General features: G+C 44.0%; 1 protein-coding gene across 19 annotated transcripts in view; it reads right to left on the bottom strand.

Moving 5' to 3' along the window:
- Positions 1-1,468: 1,468 nt before the first annotated feature.
- HMBOX1 (homeobox containing 1) overlaps positions 1,469-21,818 on the bottom strand; it is a 130,668-nt gene continuing 110,318 nt past the window's right edge. For 17 of the 19 annotated variants that reach the window (XM_052692828.1, XM_052692867.1, XM_052692760.1 and 14 more), the window contains one exon: positions 1,469-20,422. In XM_052692828.1, coding sequence (XP_052548788.1) covers positions 20,285-20,422 — 138 coding nt within the window. In that variant the 3' untranslated portion in view covers positions 1,469-20,284. The remainder of the gene's footprint in view (positions 20,423-21,818) is intronic. The other 2 variants (XM_052692839.1, XM_052692878.1) reach the window with 1 other exon arrangement.

Genomic DNA, 21,818 nt, shown 5'->3' on the forward strand with positions numbered 1-21,818 from the left:
GCATTGACCTGCTACCTCCCCCAGGGTCGGGTGCCCTGGAAGCAAATGTCTTAAACATGGCTGTGGCTGGGGTGTCTGCAAACACTGGTGCGCGATAAGGGGGGCAGAGCTGCTCTGTTCAGAGCACCACGTTGACCTTTGTGGAGGGAGGATTTTCCTCTTTTGCTTCGTACTTTCTTTTTGAATTTTGAAGGAAACCTCCTCAGCTTCCACCTGCCCCCAGAGGCTGTGAGTTCCACAAAGCCAAGCGCATCCACGTGGGCCATGAGGACACTCCTGGAGGACTTCATCTCCTTCCTGCTCACCCCAACTTCCCCAGCCGCCCGCTTCTCCTGCTGGATCCAAGTTTGGGCACAGTGAGTGCTCACCTCTTTGCTCAGAGCACCAGCTAACCAGAGAACATCCTTTTAAACCACAATGAGAGTAATTTGATTTTATTTTTTTAATTGATAGCTAGCATTAGAATAACTCTACCTTCAGCTTACAGGAGGACGTGCTCTTAACTGGAACAGCCCAGCAGCTGAGGCTGGTGTGTTAATAGCTATGCAGATTTCCCAACGTTTTTCATGCACTTTATATACAGGGAGGAAGAATATTTTAATGCAGGAACTGTGATTGGTCGTGATTCAAGTTTCTCATCTGCTGTGTTTGCTCAGTTCTGTGGGCTCATGTGGTGTCTGAGAGCAGAGCCGTGCGGGTGGGTCTGAGATGTGGTGGGATTTAGGCACACGGTGGCATTTGCTGCAAGCAGCCCAGGCAGTGCTGTGGGAAGGGTGTTCTGTGGGTTCTCTCCAGCCAAGCCAAGACTTTGTACTGTATGATGCTCCTGACTCTCCTGGTGTTTTGATCTTGTCCCATATAATACCTGCTCAGTTGAAGGGCCTTGGCTCTTTGCTTGTCAGCATACTTTATTTGAGGAAGATAGAAATGATTCCTGCATGGGAATATTGCCCACATCCTTAAGAAAGGTTTGCCCTGCATCTCTTCCCCCGCTGCTCAGCCTCAGAGGCTCAGCATCACTTTGCTCTGCTACGAGCTGAGAACCCCACCTCGTTCTGCCTCACCGCTCATCAAAACCCATCCAGAAGGAGCCCTGGCATCACACAGTCCTGCTCATAAGGGAGCTGTCTGAGAGTCCTTCCTGTCCTGACACATCGTCCTTACTCCGGTACTGGCAGTTCTTTGCACAAGAAGTTCAGTGTTTGCAGTGCCTTATCCCTGGGTCAGCAAGTAACACAGCAACGCGCTGGGCTCAGCCTGACCTCCAGTCTGCACAGCTTGTAGGAAGTGATGCTACACCAAGGTGCAGATGAGTTACGCTACCCTTGAGCTGGAGTTGCAGTAAGTGTCTTGCTCCTGCATCCCCTTCATCCCTCCCTGCTTTGGGTTCTCGCTCTGTGCCATCCTGGCATTTCTCCCCCACAGGGCACTGGGGGTTTCCCTCTTCCACCCCCACTAACACCTGCTGTGTCTTGGGAGCCTCTCCCAGCTCATCTTTCTGTTGATTTTTTTTTTTGTAAATGTAGTGGGTCTGTATATAAAGAGTGGCTATTGACACTGTGGTATTATTACGTGTTGATTGGTGTACTTCAAATGAGCTAAAATCCAAAGACACTTTGTAATGAGCTGTAAAGTTTTTAATTATTTCTGTACAATACTAAATTGTAATATTGTGTTATATATGCAATGCAGCCTGCAATACCTAAATAAACTTCTTCTTTAGAACCCACAAGTCTACACTTTGTTATCTCGTGAGCAGCACCAAAATTTTCAGATGTGTTCAAGGCATCACAGTGGGAGAGCTGATGTTTGAGGGTGCTGAGATCCATCACTATAATCTCAAACACGTCTCTTGCCTTATTCTTGCTGCGCAGGGATCTCCCTGTAGATACACACAGCACCACGGCACCGCTGGCCCCTGGCCTCCCTCTTCTGTGAGGTTTTGGACATCAGCCCTTCCAAAGGCACCAGGGCTGTTGGTGCCCATCCTGCCCTTGGTCACAGCAGTGAGTTTTCTTTTCCCTCTACTCCTCAGTGTATTGCAGAGTTCCCTTCCTGCTCCAGGTTCCCAATGGTATCTTCACAGCCCTGTGTTGGGCTCCCAGCAGTTCGCCCAGCTCTCTGCAGCACTGGGGGGCCCAGTGCTGTACCCAGCACCCCGGGTGTGACCTCAGCAGCATGCAATGCAATCTTTGGTGCTTATCCCTTTTTTTTTCCTTTTTAGTTTCTCTTTGTCAACACTTTTTCCTCCAAAACACAGCTTAGCGTTGCTAACAAGAAGCAGGCTTTGGGCCCAGCTCTCACCTGTTTGTTTCTACAAGCAACAAAACCCCGCACCAATTCCGCAGTTCCTTGCTGAAAGTCATTTAGCAAAGGGTATTTTTATCGGTGCCTTGCAATCAGCGCACAGAAATACAGCTGCCTGGTGTGTTGTTTTCTCCTACGGTCGATCTCCTTTCATGTTGGACCTTCAGAAGAAGCAAGAAGAAACGCCAACCTTCTGCTGGAGCACGGGCGCCTTTTGAAGTGCCGTCACTTTGTTCGAGAGCCGCTCTTCCCAAAGGTGGTTCCTGCAGCACCGCCGCGCTGCTCTGTGTTCTGCAGCCAGAGCTGCCTTCAGAAGGCAGCCATCAAAACAGGCGAGGGGAACAAACGCCCCACAAAGAATCGCCTCCTCCGCTGCCTGCCGCCAATTAGCAGCGCTCTCACGGCCCTCACCTGTCCTCGTGCTCTTTGTCACAATGAGCAAATGGAGTTGCCAAAGTCCAGCTGGAAATGGAGGTTCGGGGCAGAGCACAAACAGCCCCACACCTCTGGGTCCTCACGTGTTCATAGCATCACAGAACGGCCTGGGTTGCAAAGGCCCACAGTGCTCATCCAGTTCCAACCCCTGCTGTGTGCAGGTCACCAACCAGCAGCCCAGGCTGCCCAGAGCCACATCCAGCCTGGCCTTGAATGCCTGCAGGGATGGGGCATCCACAGCCTCCTTGGGCAACCTGTGCCAGTGCCTCACCACCCTCTGGGGGAAAAACTTCCTCCTCAGATCCAACCTAAACCTCTCATGTCTCAGTTTCAAACCGTTCCCCCTTGTCCCATCACTGTCCAATGTTTCCCATCTTCTCCAAAAAACAAAGTGGGGGACCCAGGAATTTGAGGCCATCCCTCATCCTCCAAAGAGTTCGTTTTTCTACATGTTGAAGCTGTGGAGATGTTCTTTCCTTTGCTCGTGCCTGAGGCTGCTGCAGGGCTGCCGCCACCCTCAGCCAAAAAAGGACCATCAGAGGCTTTGTCTTTGTTGAGTTATACATTTTTATTTTCTAAGAGGTACAATACTAAAATAAACACAAATTAAAAAAAAGTTTTATTAAAACAAAACTGTACAAAAAAGCAGTTATACTACATTTTAATTACAGAACAGTCTACTGTCCAAAAGGCACTAATCCAGAATAGGAGATACAATGATACAGGACTCATTTTAACTATTTTAATCAATACAATAGAGCACTTGTTTCTCTGTCCATTCACATACAGAAACAAGGACTTTTGCTACAGTCATTACACACTGTTATAAATATGAGCCCTACATGGAAAGGTGCAGTATCGCTCTCCCTGGACCAGAATTCGGTTCAGACAATGTTAGAAATTAAAAGAAAAAGCAAAAAGGGCACAAAGGGCAGGAGGGAAGGAGCTGCTGCTTCTGAAGCACCTACTGCCTAAGGAAGATGGGACAAACAAGAACTGTCACCTTCATTCTGCAGATGGGAGCGCACAGAAAGGACCTGTTTGCCTCCAGGGTTTGCAGCAAGGAAGGGGAAGGGAAATTCGGATCACATAAATTGCAGAGCTTTGTGTTATTCTCCACCACAGCCTGTTCTACACAGCTCTGCTTGGACCTTCCCCAGGCACTTCTCCACTTTGTAACTCATGAGGACCAACACCAAGTGACAAAATGACTCCCCTCTCCTTGCAGCAAAACATGGAGCAGATCTACTCACAAGATCACAGAATTGCTCCGGTTGGAAAAGACCTTCAAGGCCATCAAGTCCAACCACAACCTGACAGCTCTCTGCTAAATCGTGTCCCTGAGCACCACATCCAAATGGTTTTAAACACATCCAGGGATGGATCAGCATCTCGCAGCTCGCTGCAGTGACTTAGAGAAGACTTCAGAAAAACTCTTCCTAACCATCAGTACCAGAAGGGCACCCAGCCATGAGAACAGGGAGACGCCACGGCTGCTCCACCACTCGCTGCAATGCATTTGCAGGTTGCACCGAAGCCCCACCAGCACTGCTGCCCACCTGCCCTCCTGACAGCAAAACCACTTTGGCAGCTGTGGGGTCGCTCAGTAGTGCACTGCAGCTTGCTGGTGGTACCTGAGATTCGCTCCCTGTGACGCACAGCGCCGCCTCCCTGCCTTGGCTGCCTGCTTACTGCTCATCCTCCCTCCTGGTCTGCACTGCTGCTTGTTTCTTCCTGAAATTTCATGCTGAGGACCAGAGCAAAGAGACTGCAGAGAACAGGCCCACCAGGTGGCAAACAGCAACGCACGGCACATCCACTAAATGCCAGGCACAGACGTAGTCCATGGGCTGAGCAGCCCGGCCACGGCGAGGAGCATCACCCAGCGAGGCAGGAGAGGGCTGGGACACGGCGGGAGAGGGATACTGCACCTTTGGAACAGTGTCATATACAGAAGACAAAGACAGGCATCTGGATGTTAACAAAAATAAGTAACAAAGAAATATGATTAAACAAAATCTCTTCTCACATCATCCTATACTACATCCTCCTTCTGCTTAGCAGAAAATTGTACGTACACAAAAATACAAATACACAATTTTGTAGAACAGTCTGATTTTAATATATTTATATATATTTATATTTATATGAGTGGCAGGTTAGTTCATTATATAGAGCTTTTTGCACTTTTGGCTCATACGCAACAAGGCTTTATAAATTCAGCTTTAGCTTTCATTCAGGTTTTATAGCTTCTCGAACATTTGTTTTCACATTTAAAGCAGCATCCAATTTGCAAGAGGAGTTGGTGGTGGCTACAGCAAGGATCGGGTCACGAGGTTATTTGGGGTGGGGGAGAATATACATTCCAGTGTGTGCGCGCTAGTGCTCGTGTAAAAAAGAACAGAGTGAAGGTGTGACTCCAGGATACCTCTTGAGGTAGGCACAACACCTACAGCAGATGAGACAAGGAGCGGCTGGCGGCGGGGCGCGGGGAACGGGGACATGGGCAGCACAAAGGGACGGAGCCGCGGGAGGCTGGGAGCCGCGGGAGCAGCAGAGCTGGCACAGCTCCTCCCTGCTTACTGCTGAGCTGGAGACGTGCGGAGGAACTGCAGGGACCACAGCTGCCCCACGTGCGACAGCGGCAGCTCACGTTCAACCACGGCGCTCGAGGCGCACGGCCGGCCCGGCGCTCCCATCCCAATGCAGCAAAACGAGGGTGCACAGAACCCCAAAATGGAAATCCCAACCCACAGCACGTCACACAGAGCCTGGGGCCTTTGCTTTCCTCATTCTCCTTCTGTGCCCCCCGTCTGTTCCGTTGCCTTTCCACCCCTGGGTTGGACGCGCTCGCTGCTAAGCTCTTTTCGATCGCGACCACCGTTATCGACAATCACTTTGTTTAGGAAAAAAATCACAGTCAAAAAAAAGGCATCTCTGGAGCAGGGGGACAGCACTGCATCCAATGTACCACGGGGCTCCGTGAGCACTTTGTTCTCATCAGCACCCCAGCACTAGATTCTCCTTTGATCATTGCTTATACCAACACCCATCGACATCCTACAAGCTCGCTTTCTGTTCTCTGCACAAGAGATGCCCTTACGGCTTCCCCTGCCAACAACATTTCCTAGGCTTTCCCAACTCACATGTAATTAAGTTGTCAGGTGAAAACAACACTTTGTCACACATGAAAAATAAAACATCTACGTATGGGTTGCTTTCATCTTCGGAACCCTCCAGTGGTACCAACGCATCTCACCAGCGTTCCCTTGTTTTATTTCCTTTCGCTACGTCAGAAGAAACTCTTTAATGCAACTTTTTTAAACTAACATTGATATCTTTTATTTTACCCACTTAAAATCCTCATTTTTACAAGGTTATAACCACCTGCCAATCATCACATTATTCTGACAAAATGTTTAGCAGGTCCGCTCTAACAAGCCTAGAAATAGATAAGAATAAAGGAAGAAACCGCCTCTGTGATTCCAAGAAGGGGTTATTATGGATATCGGCCACTCCTACCCAGAACCTCAGGTGTGGGGTTATCCAGAGACATGAGATGAATGCACAAAGCCATTTGCACCTGGAATCCCAGAAGCAGTTTCCTACCAAATTCTGCCCGAGCTTCCCCCTCCTTCCCATCCACCCTAAAACAGAGATTGCCACGGTTTGGCTGAGAAACACCGTCTGCTAAGAAGTTCCCCACCAACAAGTTTTAGGTTGGAGAATGAGGGAGCAGCATGAGGAAAGGGATTTCTTCCCTGCTGGATTCTGCAGGGTTACAGACTCTCACTGCTCCTCCGGAGGAAGCGCAGCGAGGGCTCTGCTCTTAGGAGGGAAATGAGGTCTAATCCTATTTCTCCAGCTCACTCTGGAGTCCTGTTACTCACTTAGGCACTTTTTAAATCGACACTAAGAAAAAAATAATAATAATTAAAAAAGTACTGCACATATTTCACACTTCCTGGGCTTTTATGAGCCTTGGGAAGATCATAGAGACCAAGGGGGAGACAGCCAAGGCTATCTGTCAAAAAACAGTGCTCCCCGCGGACGTAACCCACTTGTAACTGTCACCCTTTGACAGAACCGCTGTTGAACTAAACCTGGTTTGAATCTGTCACTCCCACACCATCCTTAAGGTAGAAGCCTGTCCTTGGTGGCTCTGCCCACGGTGGCAGCGCTCTGTCACGCAGGGTGCGACGCCTGACTTCCAGCTGCTCCCCCAGCGAGAGCCCCTGGTGCAGGAGGACGTGCTGCCCTCAGCCCCGTGAGCCGCCCTGATGGCAGAGGGAGGAGGAGCTGCTGCTGCTGGCATTTGGAACGGCACTGCTAACGCTACGGCAGGATCCCAGCACAGAAATATTTCTGCTTCTTGGTTTGTACGGCAACGAGGATGAAATGCAACATGTCCCCTCTCCGAAGAACAAGCAGGGCTCTGGCCCCGGAGAACCGAGAAATAAGTCAAAAGCTTCAAGTCTCAACACGAATTCATGCGCAAGCCAAAAAGAAAGTTCAGTGGATAACACTGAAGAATGGGAACTTCAAAATCCAATCCACTCTCATTACTGTATCTATTCAGAGAAGTCCTTTCATTTCAAGTTTGGTTTTTTTTTTCATCGCCTTCAAATGTAAAACAACTTAAAGAAATCAAAAGCTACTCCGGCTGCCAAAGGTGAGCCCAGGCCCTGGCGGAACGACATGACGACACGCAGCAGGAATGGCGCCACGCACAGCGCAACGCAGCTCCGGTTGGAGAAGACCTTCAAGATCATCGAGTCCAACCTCAAAACCCGCGCACCACCCCTCCCAGAAACTCACGTGAAAAAAGCAGGTGGCAACACATAACCAGGAGCAACAACGGCACCGATTCGTACTGCTTCCAATATTAAATGTGAGCAAAAGGTTGGAGAAAAATAATGCTACTACCTCGTCCCTCTGCTGAGCGTGGTCCAGCACTTGCAAATACACTATTTCACATGGGAGGCTGCTGATGAAAAACCTGCTGTAAAAGGACTGAATTTATGAGTTCTTTTTGTTTGTTTTAAATGGTCTGAGTGAACTCTGGAGACTGTTTCATATTTATACTTTACTGTGGATAATATATATCTGAACTTCAAGTAGGCAACTGATACAGTGCCATCTAATAGGCAAAAGGAAAGATGAATCTATGTCGACTTGGACTGAAGTATTAAAGGAATTAGGAAACAACTAACTATAAATACACTGCTCGAAGCTGTGAAGGTAATAAAGTGCCTGTAGAGAAAAAAGTCAAGAATGAGAAACAAGAGGAGTGAAACTGAAATGGCAGAAATCACTGAAGATGGACAAAGGGCACAGAAAGCAACAAGTTAGTCCTACCAGGAGGGGAAGAAGCAACAGACACCAAAGAGCACAGAACTAAGCAGAACAGGTAAACCTGAGCACCATAATCATGTGCAAGAAACACCAAATTAGTTTGTTAAGAACGGCTGTATCTGTGACATACCTGCATTTTCCCAAGTAATTTGCTAGAATATCACGGAATAGCTACTGAGGTGCAAGGCCCAGTACCAGGCTTCCCAGTTAAAAACAAACAAAATCATACTTAGAAGTTACTGTTTCCCTGATTTGTTAATCTAAGCATCAAAAGTAAAGGAAGGGAAGGGAGGAGCAGTGCCATGCTGAAAACACCTGGGGTCTTTCAGCTAGTGAAGCTCAAAGGATCTGAAAACCCTCAACTTCAGTATTACAGCAGACTGGTTTGTTATCAGCATGGAAATCACATCCATCGCTCAGCTGGAGACCAGACAAACACCAAGTTCAGGTCAGAGCATGTCTGTGTAAGAAAACCATCCGTACACCAGGTAGAATAGGATTACTGAGGTGTGAAAGAGCTTGGATGAAAGACAAAAGAAACACAACCACAGTTAGGGACAAATATGTGTGACAAATTCTGTACCAACAAGAATCAGCCTCAGAGGGAAGTGAAAGGCTCAGAGCCGCTGAAGGAAGTACAGCTCAAATACTTGTGTGGAATTCCTTCGAGGAAACAGAGGCTCAGGGTAGGAAATCACTTCAAGAAGAGAGATGAGTTTAGCAAGAAGACTTGAGGTGGCTGTGATATTTTTGAAGCACTCTGGCAACAGGCAAAAGCATTCACATCAACAGTTCCTTGAGCCACTGCAGCTACAGGAAATGGTCATGACAGACCAATGCTTTTTCATGTGAAATGATTTCATGTGGAATGTGCCCAGGTAACAGTGAAAACATAACGACTGGGATTCATGTACCCACATGCTCATACAGCAAACAGCAAAGAAGATTTACGATTAGAAATTCAGATTGACCTGCTCTGGATTTTGGTTGGGTTCTTCTTTCTTTGTAGAAGAAGCAAAAATAATGGTTGAAGAGAATGATGTTGTTCCAGAGCTACCATAGCTGCTGAACACTGATGGGTATGGAAGAGCGTATCGCTGTTTCAGAAGGACAGATGGGAAGAATCTGTAAGACATGGGAGCAGATCTCAGTAATATGGCAGCATACAATAAACCACCTTCTATCAAAACAGCGTTCGCTTGATTCTCATCCTGGCAGAAATACAAAGAGTAAAAAGGTCTTCATCATACGTAAGTGGAACTTGACGTGGTTTACAGACATAAGGCACAACATTTCCTCTGATGGAAAGTCATACATTTTGAAGGAGGTCTTACTGTAGAGAACCACTCTACTACTCAAATCTCAACAAATTATTACATACTACGAACAAGCTACAGCTGTAAGAGTAGAAGTCTACCTCTTTGGAATCAAAGTTTAACAATTAAGGCCAGAAGGGTCCGATCTACCAGCTAAAAGGAGACCCTGCACATCACATGAGTTTCCATGTCTGATGCAAACTCCATTCTGCTTCATGCAGTCATTCAGAACTCATGTAGTTACATCTAAACTCAGACCACCCAAACGATGCAGAAAGGTGAAATGTTCTCATGGCTACTTTTCACAACAAAATCTTACCAAACCTTCTGAACAACAGGCAGCTCAAATGTGCCAAGGGAGAATCTCTGTCATTTGGTCTTGGAAAGATCTGCTTACTTGCCATGAAGTACAAATTTGCACCTTGCTATGGGAAAAACTGGTCAATGAGTTGATATTCTGAATTCCTGGCTCTGGTTGGTTTCTGAAGGGCATTTTCAGCACTGTCACTACAGTACTGTTAGAGACAGATAGCAGCAACGTTACCAGCAGGCAGACTTAAAATACAATAACAACTAAAAAAATGCAAAGTCAAATGCACTTTGAGGAATGCAATATATGCTCAATATTCTCACTGGAATATATTGGGTGAGAAATATTAATTGATAATTTAATCATGTCTTTGTCTTGAGTGATTTGATAAATAAAATGTCAGCAAAATGTGTTTTTAAATCTCAAATGATGTAAAATACAACTCAGAAGGCTGATGCCAACCTCTTAATTACAGAGGTGTGTTATTTAAGTTACATATGCCATCTTGCCATAACATGGAAGACTTTAATTAGTTAAGGAGAAGGGATAGGAGAGAAAGATAGGAAGATGAATTGAGACCAGTGACAGCAGCAAGTTAGTGTCTAAAAATTCCTGTCCTAGGAAAGAAATTCCTACCATTGCTACTGTGAGGGTAAGCACTACCAGTGGCAATGGCTCTGGAAGAACTAAGTACCCAAGACCCATAGGTCTGTTCTGAACCACAGTGACAATGGATGAGATTTGCAGAAGTAGCTCTATAAAGAAGCTGAAAAGTAACTGAAGGATTCAGGTAAGAGCCTAAATAAGTTAAAGGTTCCTAATTTCTTTGCAAATCTGTTGAAGTTAGGAACCTGCTGTCTTTGCTAAATTTTACTAACTCCATGTATGCATCTTTACACAGCAAAAAGCTTCAGAAACTCACCTCGTACAGCAGGACAGTGTCACTATGGAATACAGTCAAGAAGTTTACAGTCAAATATGGAGCAGAAGCTCTGCAGGGCTAAAGGCAGATCCACAGATACTGTTTTTCACAAATAAACAGAACTGAAAGGCACACAACACTTCATGACAAATGCTTTTGCAGAATCTAGCAACGTTATCATGGAAAGATTGTGATGTTAGTGTGGGTCACCAGCACAGCTCCTCTCCTGCAGTACAGAAGAATACCCTGCTGCAGGCTCTTCTGAGATTTCTTAAGAAAAAGGTGAGTTAGCTTGTAATGCTAGACCGTATCATATCACTCTCCCATGGGCAGGGATGCCACCCATCAGGTCAGGACACTGCAGACATCTTCAGGACAACACAGCAATACCCTTCGCAACAACTGCTGGCAACGCTTCCAAACTGAGACCATACAGGAGATGTGCTGAAGTGGCACAGAAAAGCCAGAAACACAGAAGAGCCAGCTCTAATTTGAAAACTGAAGGCTACCTGCGCTTGGCATTCTCCACCTGGGGACAGGGTAAAAACAGCACGAGCAGATCAGGGGAGTCCCAGACCACGGCTAAACTTCCTTATCATCTCTACAAGCAAGTGACAAGTCAAGAAGAGCCCAATCAGAATGCAGGGTAATCTGTAATCACACAGTCACACAATTAAACGTCAGCTTTATTTCTAAAACCCACTAAGAAGAAATAAATACCCAAAAGCATAAAAGGAAAAGAAGTAGTTTTGCATAGAAAACTAAACTCTGTTTCAGCCCCTGCTGCTAGAAGTTACCATTAGGAACAGGTCATTATTAAAGTTTACGAAGTATAGCTGTTCCAAATGTCACCAGTAATGCTGGTTCTAAAGAAAATTAGGGGGCGGAAGATCTTCTGTTTTCAATCACAGAAAGACAGAAATCCTTTTAATTATGACCATGCCAATCCACATCTTTCTAAAGCAGCTAATTACATGTCAGGAGGACATCCAGCCCTTCGAAAGAGCTGCCATTACTTTTCCTGCCATACTCTTACACATTTATCTACCCATCCCAATTACCCTGCCTGCATTATGAAAGGATTGAGCAGAAGCATGCTGGATGTTTTGATCAGCAGAATGCACCCACTTCCATTTAACAAGAATAGGGGATAAATGGTGCAGACATCCTTGTGCCAAGCCAGCTGAGAGTGGGATGCACTGTACATACAGAGCATCAAGGGCTGTTACAGCTCGCTCCACTTCATGAGTTGGGTTTCCTCGTGCTGAAGCCGTTGGCAGGAGCACTCCAAAGCCCACTGCAAAGAACAGGGAAGAGCACAACACTGCAGTAGTCAAACCAATTAGTTTTCTTGATCAGCTTGGTTAAAGGGAGTGTCTAAAATATGTTTTGTGAGCTTACCCCACAGACACCTGATACAGAAGAACTTCTCTATCTCTCTGACATACCACCCAAATACTACACTGATAAGCACACCGTAAACATCACAGACTGCATCTCAAATTAATAAAAAAAAATAAAAAATTGTTTACTTGTTCCAGCAAGTACCAGCGAGGGTATGATCTGAATTTTCATAAGGAGCATGTGACAGAGGAACCTTAACAAAACGAGTACAGTTTGTACTGATTGTCATAACTATGTCAATGCCATCGTCGCCACTGCATCGCCTCTGCCAAATGGATGGCGACATGAAAACAGGCATGAACAAACAATTCCAAGCTATTTTTAAGAGACAGAACCTAAGGCCAAGGTTAGCAATGAACAACTCTTGAGAGGTTTGAGTTTTTTTCTCCCTATGTTTGTTCCACTGGTGCAACTGAGAATAGTTTCGTTTAATTAACTTTATTGACATTTGCTGGACAAAAACCAACATCAAAACGCTGTCCTCTTACTGACAGCCCTCAAGATGATCGCATCCACTTCTCCAGTTATAACACAATTCTCACAATGGAGAAAAATATCTTTTGTATATTTTAAATTTGAATTTATAGCTGTCGCCTCTAGAATGCCTCTTTCTTTTCCTTCAATGTGCAGTGTCTTTAATTGGACAGTTCTAATCCCATTTATTAGACGAAATGAATAGACACTAAAATGAGAGGTTTGGGGCGATGCTTTTCAGCTTGCCAAATGCCCGTTGGCCAATGACTGCTTCAAGATCCTGAGTAAAAAGGCCAGCTGCAAAAAGGGGAAAGCTTCATTTTGAATCTTCTCTGCAACTCTTCTCCTTGGGAACTGGAGGTACCCATGGTCAGGCCATCCACCCTCCCTCCCAAGAAGTCACAGTGAAAAAGTTACTCCTCAAACTTCCATTCAGTTGGCCAGGATTGTGATACAATCCCAATTACTCCACTAAGAGGCATTTAAACACACAAAACCTGCAGCTGTCTAATAAGAACAAGCATACGTTAGGTCACTAACATAAAGCAAGTTTTTTCAAGAGCAACCCTGCCAATAAAGATTCCTGCCAAATGAGAAATGCTACACGAAACTCAACATTATTGCCTACAAGCCGAAGATTTCATTCAAAATAATATTACCAAGTCAAAGAACTTCAAAGAGTGCAAGAGCTACTTGGGTGGGAAGCCCTAACATAAGAGCAAAACTTATTCTGACACTAAAATTTGCTGGTAATTATCAAATGAACTTGAAAGAAGCTGATGGACCCTTGGGGATGAGGGCTACAGAGTGATGTAGCTGGTACAAGTGGAGGAATAGAAAACTTCTGGTAAGAAATTTATTATCTGAAATGAGGAGAATTCCAGGCATAAAGGGGGAAAAAAATATTCCCCTACTAAACATCCACAGCTCAGTACTGAATCTTCATAATGAACACCGAAATGCACGAATCCAGAACTGACATCACACACAGTGAAAAAGAACCTTGCATTAAAGGTTTTAGAGGCTGCAGTTTCGACTTGCAACTCTTACATCAGTTTTGGTTTGGTGGTTTTATCTATGTGAAAAAATACAATGAAATCCTGTTACCAGTGCCATGTACCTCTGCGTGGCTCTGCGACCTGGTGGACGTCATAGAATCACAAGGTTGGAAAGGACCTATAAGATCATCTAGTCCAACTATCCATTGCTACCACAATGTTCTATCAGCACAATGCTTTCATTCTACTTCTCTGCAAGCAGCATCTCACTGTTACACCACAGAGGGGATCTGAGAATCTTGAACTCATCTCTGTGTTCTCCTGCACCTTAACGGCAGGAGTGACACTTGGGATAGTGACTCCATGCTGTACCATAGTAGAGAACACTATCATGATTTCTCTTTAAAATAACTTCCACATCAGACCCCAAATCTGTCTTTGTATGTTTTTCTACTATTATTTATTTTTTGTCTAGCAATGGCCAACAGCAAACATAAGGAAATAACACGAGGCTCCAAGCAAGTACAGAAGATGTAGGCTACCAAACTAAATCTTCTGACAATCACCATTTGAAGATTTACTGAAACAAAAAATTTTAGCATATCACAGTAGTCAACAGTGGGCTTAAGCTAAGTACAATTTCTCTTCTAACCTGTTCAGCTACGCGAATTTGTTCAAGTCTACGCTCACAGCAGCAAGACAGTGAAAATTCCTCTCAAAGGCAAAAATGAATCTACAGCGCAAACGTTATTAAAACGTGGAGAACTTACCAGTTCAGTGTTAGCCAAGGAACGAAACAAGCTAATTCAAATATCCCTGAAGAACTGTGTAAACAGAGCAAATAATTGATGAGATTTATTCCTTATGGCTTGATTAGAACCTGGAGCCAGACTCTACAAATAAAGCTCATCTATATTAGGATAGGACAGAACTTTTTAACAGTAGGCAAAACAACAGAATTTCCTTAAACAAGTGAACATGTGCAGATGAGAACTGGGAAACTCCCCGACCTGAGCAGGTTTGAATCATACAAGGGCTGCTCCAAAAGTAATGCCTCCTATTTTAAGATGTTGGCCCACAACATCAGATGTGGATGTTGGTGGGATGGCAGTAGTGGCTGAAACTTCCCACCAGTATTTCATGATGTTCTGTTGCTGTGTGATAGATGGCAGCAGAGAGGCAGCCTGATAGAATGGTGCCTGACGTGGAAGTGCATGTGAAGCAAAGTTGTGGAACTGAATTCTTCCATGATGAAAAAACAGCATTCACTGACATTCATCAATGCTTGCTGAATGTTTATGGAGACAGAACAGTGGATGTAAGCACAAGGAGGCAGTGGGCAGTGCATTTCGGCAGCGGTGACAGTGACGTGAAAGACAAGCCACATTCTGGACAGCCATGCACAGCTGTCATACTACTCAAAAAAGAGCATCTCCATTAGTTCATCTGTGCCAACAGGCAAATTACAATCAGAGAACTGTGTACAGAGCTGAATATCTGCTTCAACGACACTGGCAATGCTGGAATACTGCAAAGTTTGCAGCAGACAGGTCCCACGAATGCTCACACAGGGATAGAAAGAACACTAGCAATTCTGTATGCAAGTCTGTCAGGACCTACTGAACCAACACAGGGCTGAAGGTGATTTCCCTGGATCGCATCGTTACCAGTGACAAGAGGTGGTGCCACCACCACGAGCCAGAGTCAAAATGGCAGCATATGGACTGGTGACATCTGAATTTCCCATTGAAGAAAAACTTTTAGGACACAGTCCTCAGATGGTAAAGTGCTGTGCACAGTCTTTTGGGATAGGAAAGGAGGGATCATTCTGGATTTCCTGGAACATGGATAAACCATCAACTCCGACTGTCAGGTCACAACGCTGACTAAGCTGAAGGCTTGAACTTCCACAGTCAGGCCAGAGAAAGTGACAATCTTTCTCTTGCAATAGGATAACTCCAGGACCCATATTAGTTTGAAGACCATGGAGCACACTGCCATTCCTGGCTGGCCTGTCCAATGACTCTCTGCACAGTCCAGATTGGGCACCTTCTAACTTCCATCTCTACTGGCTGATGAAAGATGGACTGCATGGGCAACAACTTCTAACAACAATACCATCACAGCAGCTGTGAAACAGGGGGTCACCTCCACTAGTACAGACTTTTACAAGTGCAGCATGCAGGCTCTTATTCATCACTGGCAAAAAAACATAGCTAATGGTGGTGGCTATGCTGAAAAACAGTGTTTTGTAGCTGAGAATTTTCTCTATCAAACAGTGTTATTGTGCTCTTCGTATCTGTTGTAGTTTCTATGGAAATAAACAGGAGGCATTATTTTTGGAGCAACCTACAAAGAATAATTTGGGTCGGAAGAAACCTGTGGAGATCTCTGATCCAACCCCAGATCTTGTCCAGTTGAGTTTTGGATATCCCCAAGGGTGGGTTTTTCCACTGCCTTTCTTGGCCTCTCTTTTACCACTTGCAGTATGAAAATATTCCTCTGAAAATTCCATCTGGAATTTTCTTAATGCAATTGGAGCCCACTGCTCCTCATCTTTTTCTATGTACCTCTGAGAAGAGCCTGGCTCTGTATTCACTGTACTGTATTCACTACCAATTAGAACAATTAAAGAGCAAAATAAGATCTCCCCAGAGCCAATCCAAACAATCTCAGCTCTCCCACCACGTGACATGTGCTCCAACCCTCTCATCTCAGCAGCTGTATGATGGACTTACTGCTGTACAAAACTGACCACAATACTCCAGATAGGCTCCCAGAAGTGAACAGCAGAAGGGACTTATTGCCTTCCTTGCTCTTCCTAGTGACATTCCTTTATCACTACAAGGGTGCACTGCTGACTCGTGGCCAATCTGCTCATGTCCAACATGTGAGTAATGGGATTATGCTATAACAATATCTAGGCTTGTAGTGTATTAGATGTCTCTACAACTCTAGGCCATCAATGAATAATGTCTGCTTGCTGCTATGTTATTATTTCCTTTATCAACTAATAATACTTTTGTAACTATCTGGGATTTCAGACTTCAGGAAAAAGACAGAATTCAAAACATAAACAAAAGAACAAGTAGAGGTAGAAATTGTTATTTTAAGAAGACTGTTAGAGACAAGAACTCAAGTATAAGAACTTTATGAGCCACAAAATAACAGCCAGAATTTACTCTAAAAGTTAAAAGCAATCTGTGCCCATCACAGAAGAGGAACATCTCAGATTATTTCTTCTCTATTCACAGAACAAAAAGGTAGATCCAGTCTGCCACCAGACCTGCTTCAAGGGGCCCCACACAAGGACAGACTACAGTAGCTCCACGTTGACTACAACAAACTTGCCACTGAACTGCAACGTGACCAAAAAACAAAACCTGCCACCACCAAGAAGATACTTTTCAAGAATCTCCAGAGACAAAAAGATGCAAGCAACATCCCACACTGCAGCAGAAAACCTAGAGAGAAAGTCTAAATCACAGGCCACACTCTCCACAAGTCTTTCAATTACTCTAGATCAGGTGCAGGTCTTCTGACATCGTCACACCAGCATCTGCTCCACGTAAGCTAATTCCTGTCAAAGCAGAAAGCTGTTAATCATTTGCAAACTGTCTGCTAAGAACTTTCAGAATAAAGGAAACAGGCTGCTGCACCACCTGAACTCCTACTCCTACCTCATTCCTCTTGTAGATAAGTGCAAACCAAGGTGACAGAAACCTGAAACACACCAAATGTCTTTTTTTTCTTTTTTCAGCATGACTGATTCCTTGGTTAAGTAATTTGTTGTTTGCTCTGGTGAGACGATGTGAGAGAGCAGCAAACTGGTATTTATCTTCAAAGCTACAGACAAGGAGGATCTGGCAATCTCCAGCTGTTCACAAGTGGTTTATCTGATTAACCTTCATACTGGATATCGACGCCTGATTAGACCAGCAGCTACCTGACACTGACAGACAGAATTATGGTCAGATTATTGTATCATTATAAAGGACATCAGATGGTCTGGACATACAGTTTTAGGGGTGTTACTCTGATCCTGTATCACATGAACCAAAAATCGGAATAAGGATTTTTATTCTTCCCTATTGCTGTAAAAAGGCGACGCTTGAAACAATGACTTTTTTTTTCTCAGGATGCTATAGTAAGCCATATTTCTTCTAAAATTGCAGCTGTCCAACAGTTTGAATCTGTTCTTTTTAAAATGAAACAGCCAGGACAAATGGTGGTGGCAATCCCAACATAAAGAGGCCATCGATTATTAAAATCTCCTTCCTATAAATCGTGGATGTTGCTTGTCAGCTTGGTGTGTGACTGCAGTATGAATAAGGTAAAATTCCACTAAGGCTATAGTTTGCTGGATCATTCTGCTGTGCAAAAATAGGGAAAAAAAGCTCTCCCCGTCCTTTCACTCCTTAGTACCAAAACACTCACACACACATTAAGAAATAAACTGCAATGGTGCAATGGCAGCTGATCCAATTCTGTGTTTTCCCCGAGTCTGCCCTGATGCTACTTACAAATTTGCCTACTCAAGAAATGCAATAAAACAGAACAAGACGGCTTCATTCTGCTTCAGTGATCTATACCTAAGGAAAGCACATAAATTTTCCAATGAAATCCATAAATGAAAGACGAGGCCAAGCCCTACCTATTTATCTTCAAAGTTACAGAGACAAAGAGGTGCCAGGTCTGCACCCTCTGAAAGCACAAAATCTCCACACTTACCCAAGCAATTTTGGTGAGACTAACAGATGTGAGGATGATGTAAGCTAGCCTACACCCTGAGTGGGTTTAGGCTGCCTAGAAACCTTCTGAGGAGCCACAATTTGGGAGGTCACGATGCTGACTGATAGCTGTGCATGAGGAAGGGAGGATGAGAACAAACCAAGTAGCTGTGACTTCCCTCTGTCCCCTCAAAAGCGGATGAGACAAGAAGGAAGCCCATCCTTCAGAATTCAGCTATTTTCCCTTCTTCAGCTATTCCCACCTAAGTGGGGAAGATACAAATGGAATGTTTTGGAAATACTATGGAAATTTTTATATATATCTATATACAAAAATTTACATAGTTGGTTTTTTTTTAATATAATTTTTGTTTTTTTGTGGTTTTTTTTTTTTTTAGTTTTTTGTTTTGTTTTGTTTTTCAGTTTTTTTAAATGTAACACAGTCCTGCCTGTCTCTAACACTTCCCGTGCTGTTTCCATTGAGATGTTTCCTCTTACCGGCAGCAACATATCATTTTATCAGGATGCCAGGAGATCGCTTCCACACAATGCCAGCAGATGCAATTTTCTTAGATGCACACACAGTTCATCATTTAGATAGCAGATGACAAGGCGATCGCAGGGTGACTCTGTAATGCGAGTTTGCTGTTTGGCATTTTGAATTCTCAAATGATAAAAAAAAGACTTATCAAATATAAATATCTTTAAGAAAAAAGTAACAAAAGTGCTACATATGATCAAGGAAAACAATTCCATTAGTTTCTGCTACTTAAAGTAGGTTTGCTTTACAAATATTACCACATCCATTATCAGTATGGCTTCCAATTATTAATTAAATTGCTCGTAGCAGTATAGCTTTCTCACATCTTAACAAGGACAGAGTAAAGAGAACACAAAACATTCACACCCCATTTCTCTGGTAAGAGATCCTCTTGCCTTTAAGCAAAGGCAAAAGCTCTTATTTAGGAGAATATTTATGCTATGATGGTTAACTAGCAAAGGTCAGATGTCAAACTTCTTGAATAACCTTTCGGGCTAGACGTAGGCATTAGTTACACAGACGTGTAAAAAAAATCACTCACCCGTTTCATGACCTTAAAACCTTCTTGGAAAACATTGCTTTTGAAAGTGGCAAAGTGGAGAGGGGAACAGGGTGGGGACAGAAAAGGAAGAATAAAAAGTGAAATTGTTAGTGACAGATCAATAGAGTCTAGACCTCTTCTGAGCAGGCACTACAAGCCATGCCAAATAATGAATAGTGGTTTTGAGAGGTGGACTGTTGTCCATTAGACATTCAGCTCATTTTTCATATGATCCCAGGCTGGGCTTCAATCATGGTCCCAGAGGCAGAAGGCAGTACTTATCCACTAAGCCACACAGCTTGTGAGTAGAGGATGTCTGTGTTGAATATGGGAACATCAACTGAAATATGTGAATGTGTTTCCAATGGACATTCTTAGCACAGCACCCAAAAGTATATCAAGTCACTGTATGACCAGTGAGGCACAGCTTATTGCAGCTGGAAATCTGAATCAGCTGAAGTGGGGTTTCTAGTGTTCTTTTTACTCTCTGTTGATACTCCCAGTCTGGTGTCCATCGACCCTGTGCCACTACCTCAGCTTGCATCCTTTCAGTCTCAGAGAAGGAAAAGCATACAGACTATTTTTACACAATCTCTAAAGGTATCCAAGATTTTAAGTGTAGCCTAAGACTTGTAATTGAGGACTGTCTAAAATACCTGGAAGCACTTTGAATGCTAAGATAGAGCAGCAAGATTTTTCTAGCCACTGGGGCTGGGAGAGGGAGGTTGGTTGGTTGATTGATTATTTATTGGGAATTAATACTGAGAGAGTATACGCAAAGGCTGAGGGCACCATGCCATCTTCACAGAACAAGACCCTAACAGCTAACTGACGTACAAGAAACTGCAAAGTTATACTGTAAGAACACATATTAAGGACCGAGGAAAGTCTGCTAAGGTGCTACGTCTAAAACTAAGTTACTTCTTGCTTCGACCCTCCCCCTTCTTTCTATCAGTCGTCGTCTAGAGCCTCTGTCTTGATCTCGTTGGCTCCTTGCCGGGCCAATGCCAAGATGGTGTGGTTTACCGCTGCCATTTCCACAGCTAATGAAATGGGGTCTTGATGGTCACTATGGCTAGTGCTGTCATCCTGCAAGGAGGAAAGGAGAAGAGAGAAGTGTGGTTATTACACAGGCAGAAAACCAGCTAACAAAAACAGCGTATAAAATAATGGCCTAGGGGCAGCAAATTGCACACTTGTCACAGGGGTACAACATGAAAGGAGTTTACACCGCTGATTTCCCTCAATGTGCAGACAAAGGTAAGAGGGGTAAGGAGTGGTGTACCTGATTTTCAAGAGAAAAATTTAAGCAGAGGGAATATTCTGAGGAAAACAGGAAATCATAAAGATAAAAGCAATACACAGCATATGTCAGGAAACCAAACTAAGGTAGGGATCATTATCCACTGCACAAATTCATGCTGTGCTTACATTCTGAATACTGTAACCAGTTCTGCTCATCCCGTTCAAAGAGGACATAACAGAAGTAGGAAAAGTAGTGAGAGTGGCAATCAGGAGAAAGAGGCAGGGGCTGGCTTCTCTACAGGGAGGGACTAAAGAGGCTCAGATTCCTCAGCTTGGAAAAGGAATGGCTGATGGTTGATATGGTAAATGCTTATTGCAAATGATCAGTAAATAGAGAACAACTGTTCGCTACTTCTGATGATCTAATAAGCAAGGGTGCTCACTGAAACGATGAGATAATACGTTCCAAAGCAAAAACAGGAAGCAGCTCTTCTCTTATCACTGTTCAGTTGTAGGATTCACTGATTTTTAGATTAGACAAAAGTAAATATGCCTTTAAAAAGAGGGGTTAGACAAGTTCATGGAAAATTAGTCTACTGTAACTATTAAAAAGAAAGTGGATACACCGCCTGGCTCAGGAAGTCTCTCAAGACCAGTGCTTTCCAGAAGCTGGACGCTAATATAATAAAATCACTCTATAATTACCCTATTCTTTAAGAATACTTTTCCTGAAACAGTGGTATTGACTTCACCCAGACCTCTGGTCTGAGCCGCTGTCCTACGAAGAAACTGAATTCACAAAGGTGTTGGGAAAAAGGTGCTGAAAAGCTTCCAGCCTGCTTAGAAAAACAGTGCAATGATTTGGTGGGACTGGAACTACCGTAATTCCAATATCTAGGTGAACCTCTGCTGAGTTCTCCAGTCTGCTGAACTAAGTGCTACATATTTGTTCATGCTTATTTTCTACAGAGCAAGGTCTCTCAGCTGTAGGACGACCACTGTGCTGATTGCTGTGATGCTTGGCAAGCAAACTAATACAGGGAAATTAATGCTGCAGGCCTGCAGTGATACTTATAAAATCAAGAAAAAAAAGGGTTACCTTCTCAGGCACATAATGGCCATACAATGTCACATCAAATGCTTGACATAATTTTATAGTGAAGTGTGCATGCTTCTTAGTCTACATCAGAAACAGGGCTTGGTTTAAAATAACAGGAATGAGAAACAACAATATCCAATC

The sequence above is a fragment of the Tympanuchus pallidicinctus genome, unplaced genomic scaffold, assembly GCF_026119805.1.
Source record: "Tympanuchus pallidicinctus isolate F22 unplaced genomic scaffold, pur_lepc_1.0 scaffold1, whole genome shotgun sequence".
NCBI lineage: Eukaryota > Metazoa > Chordata > Aves > Galliformes > Phasianidae > Tympanuchus > Tympanuchus pallidicinctus.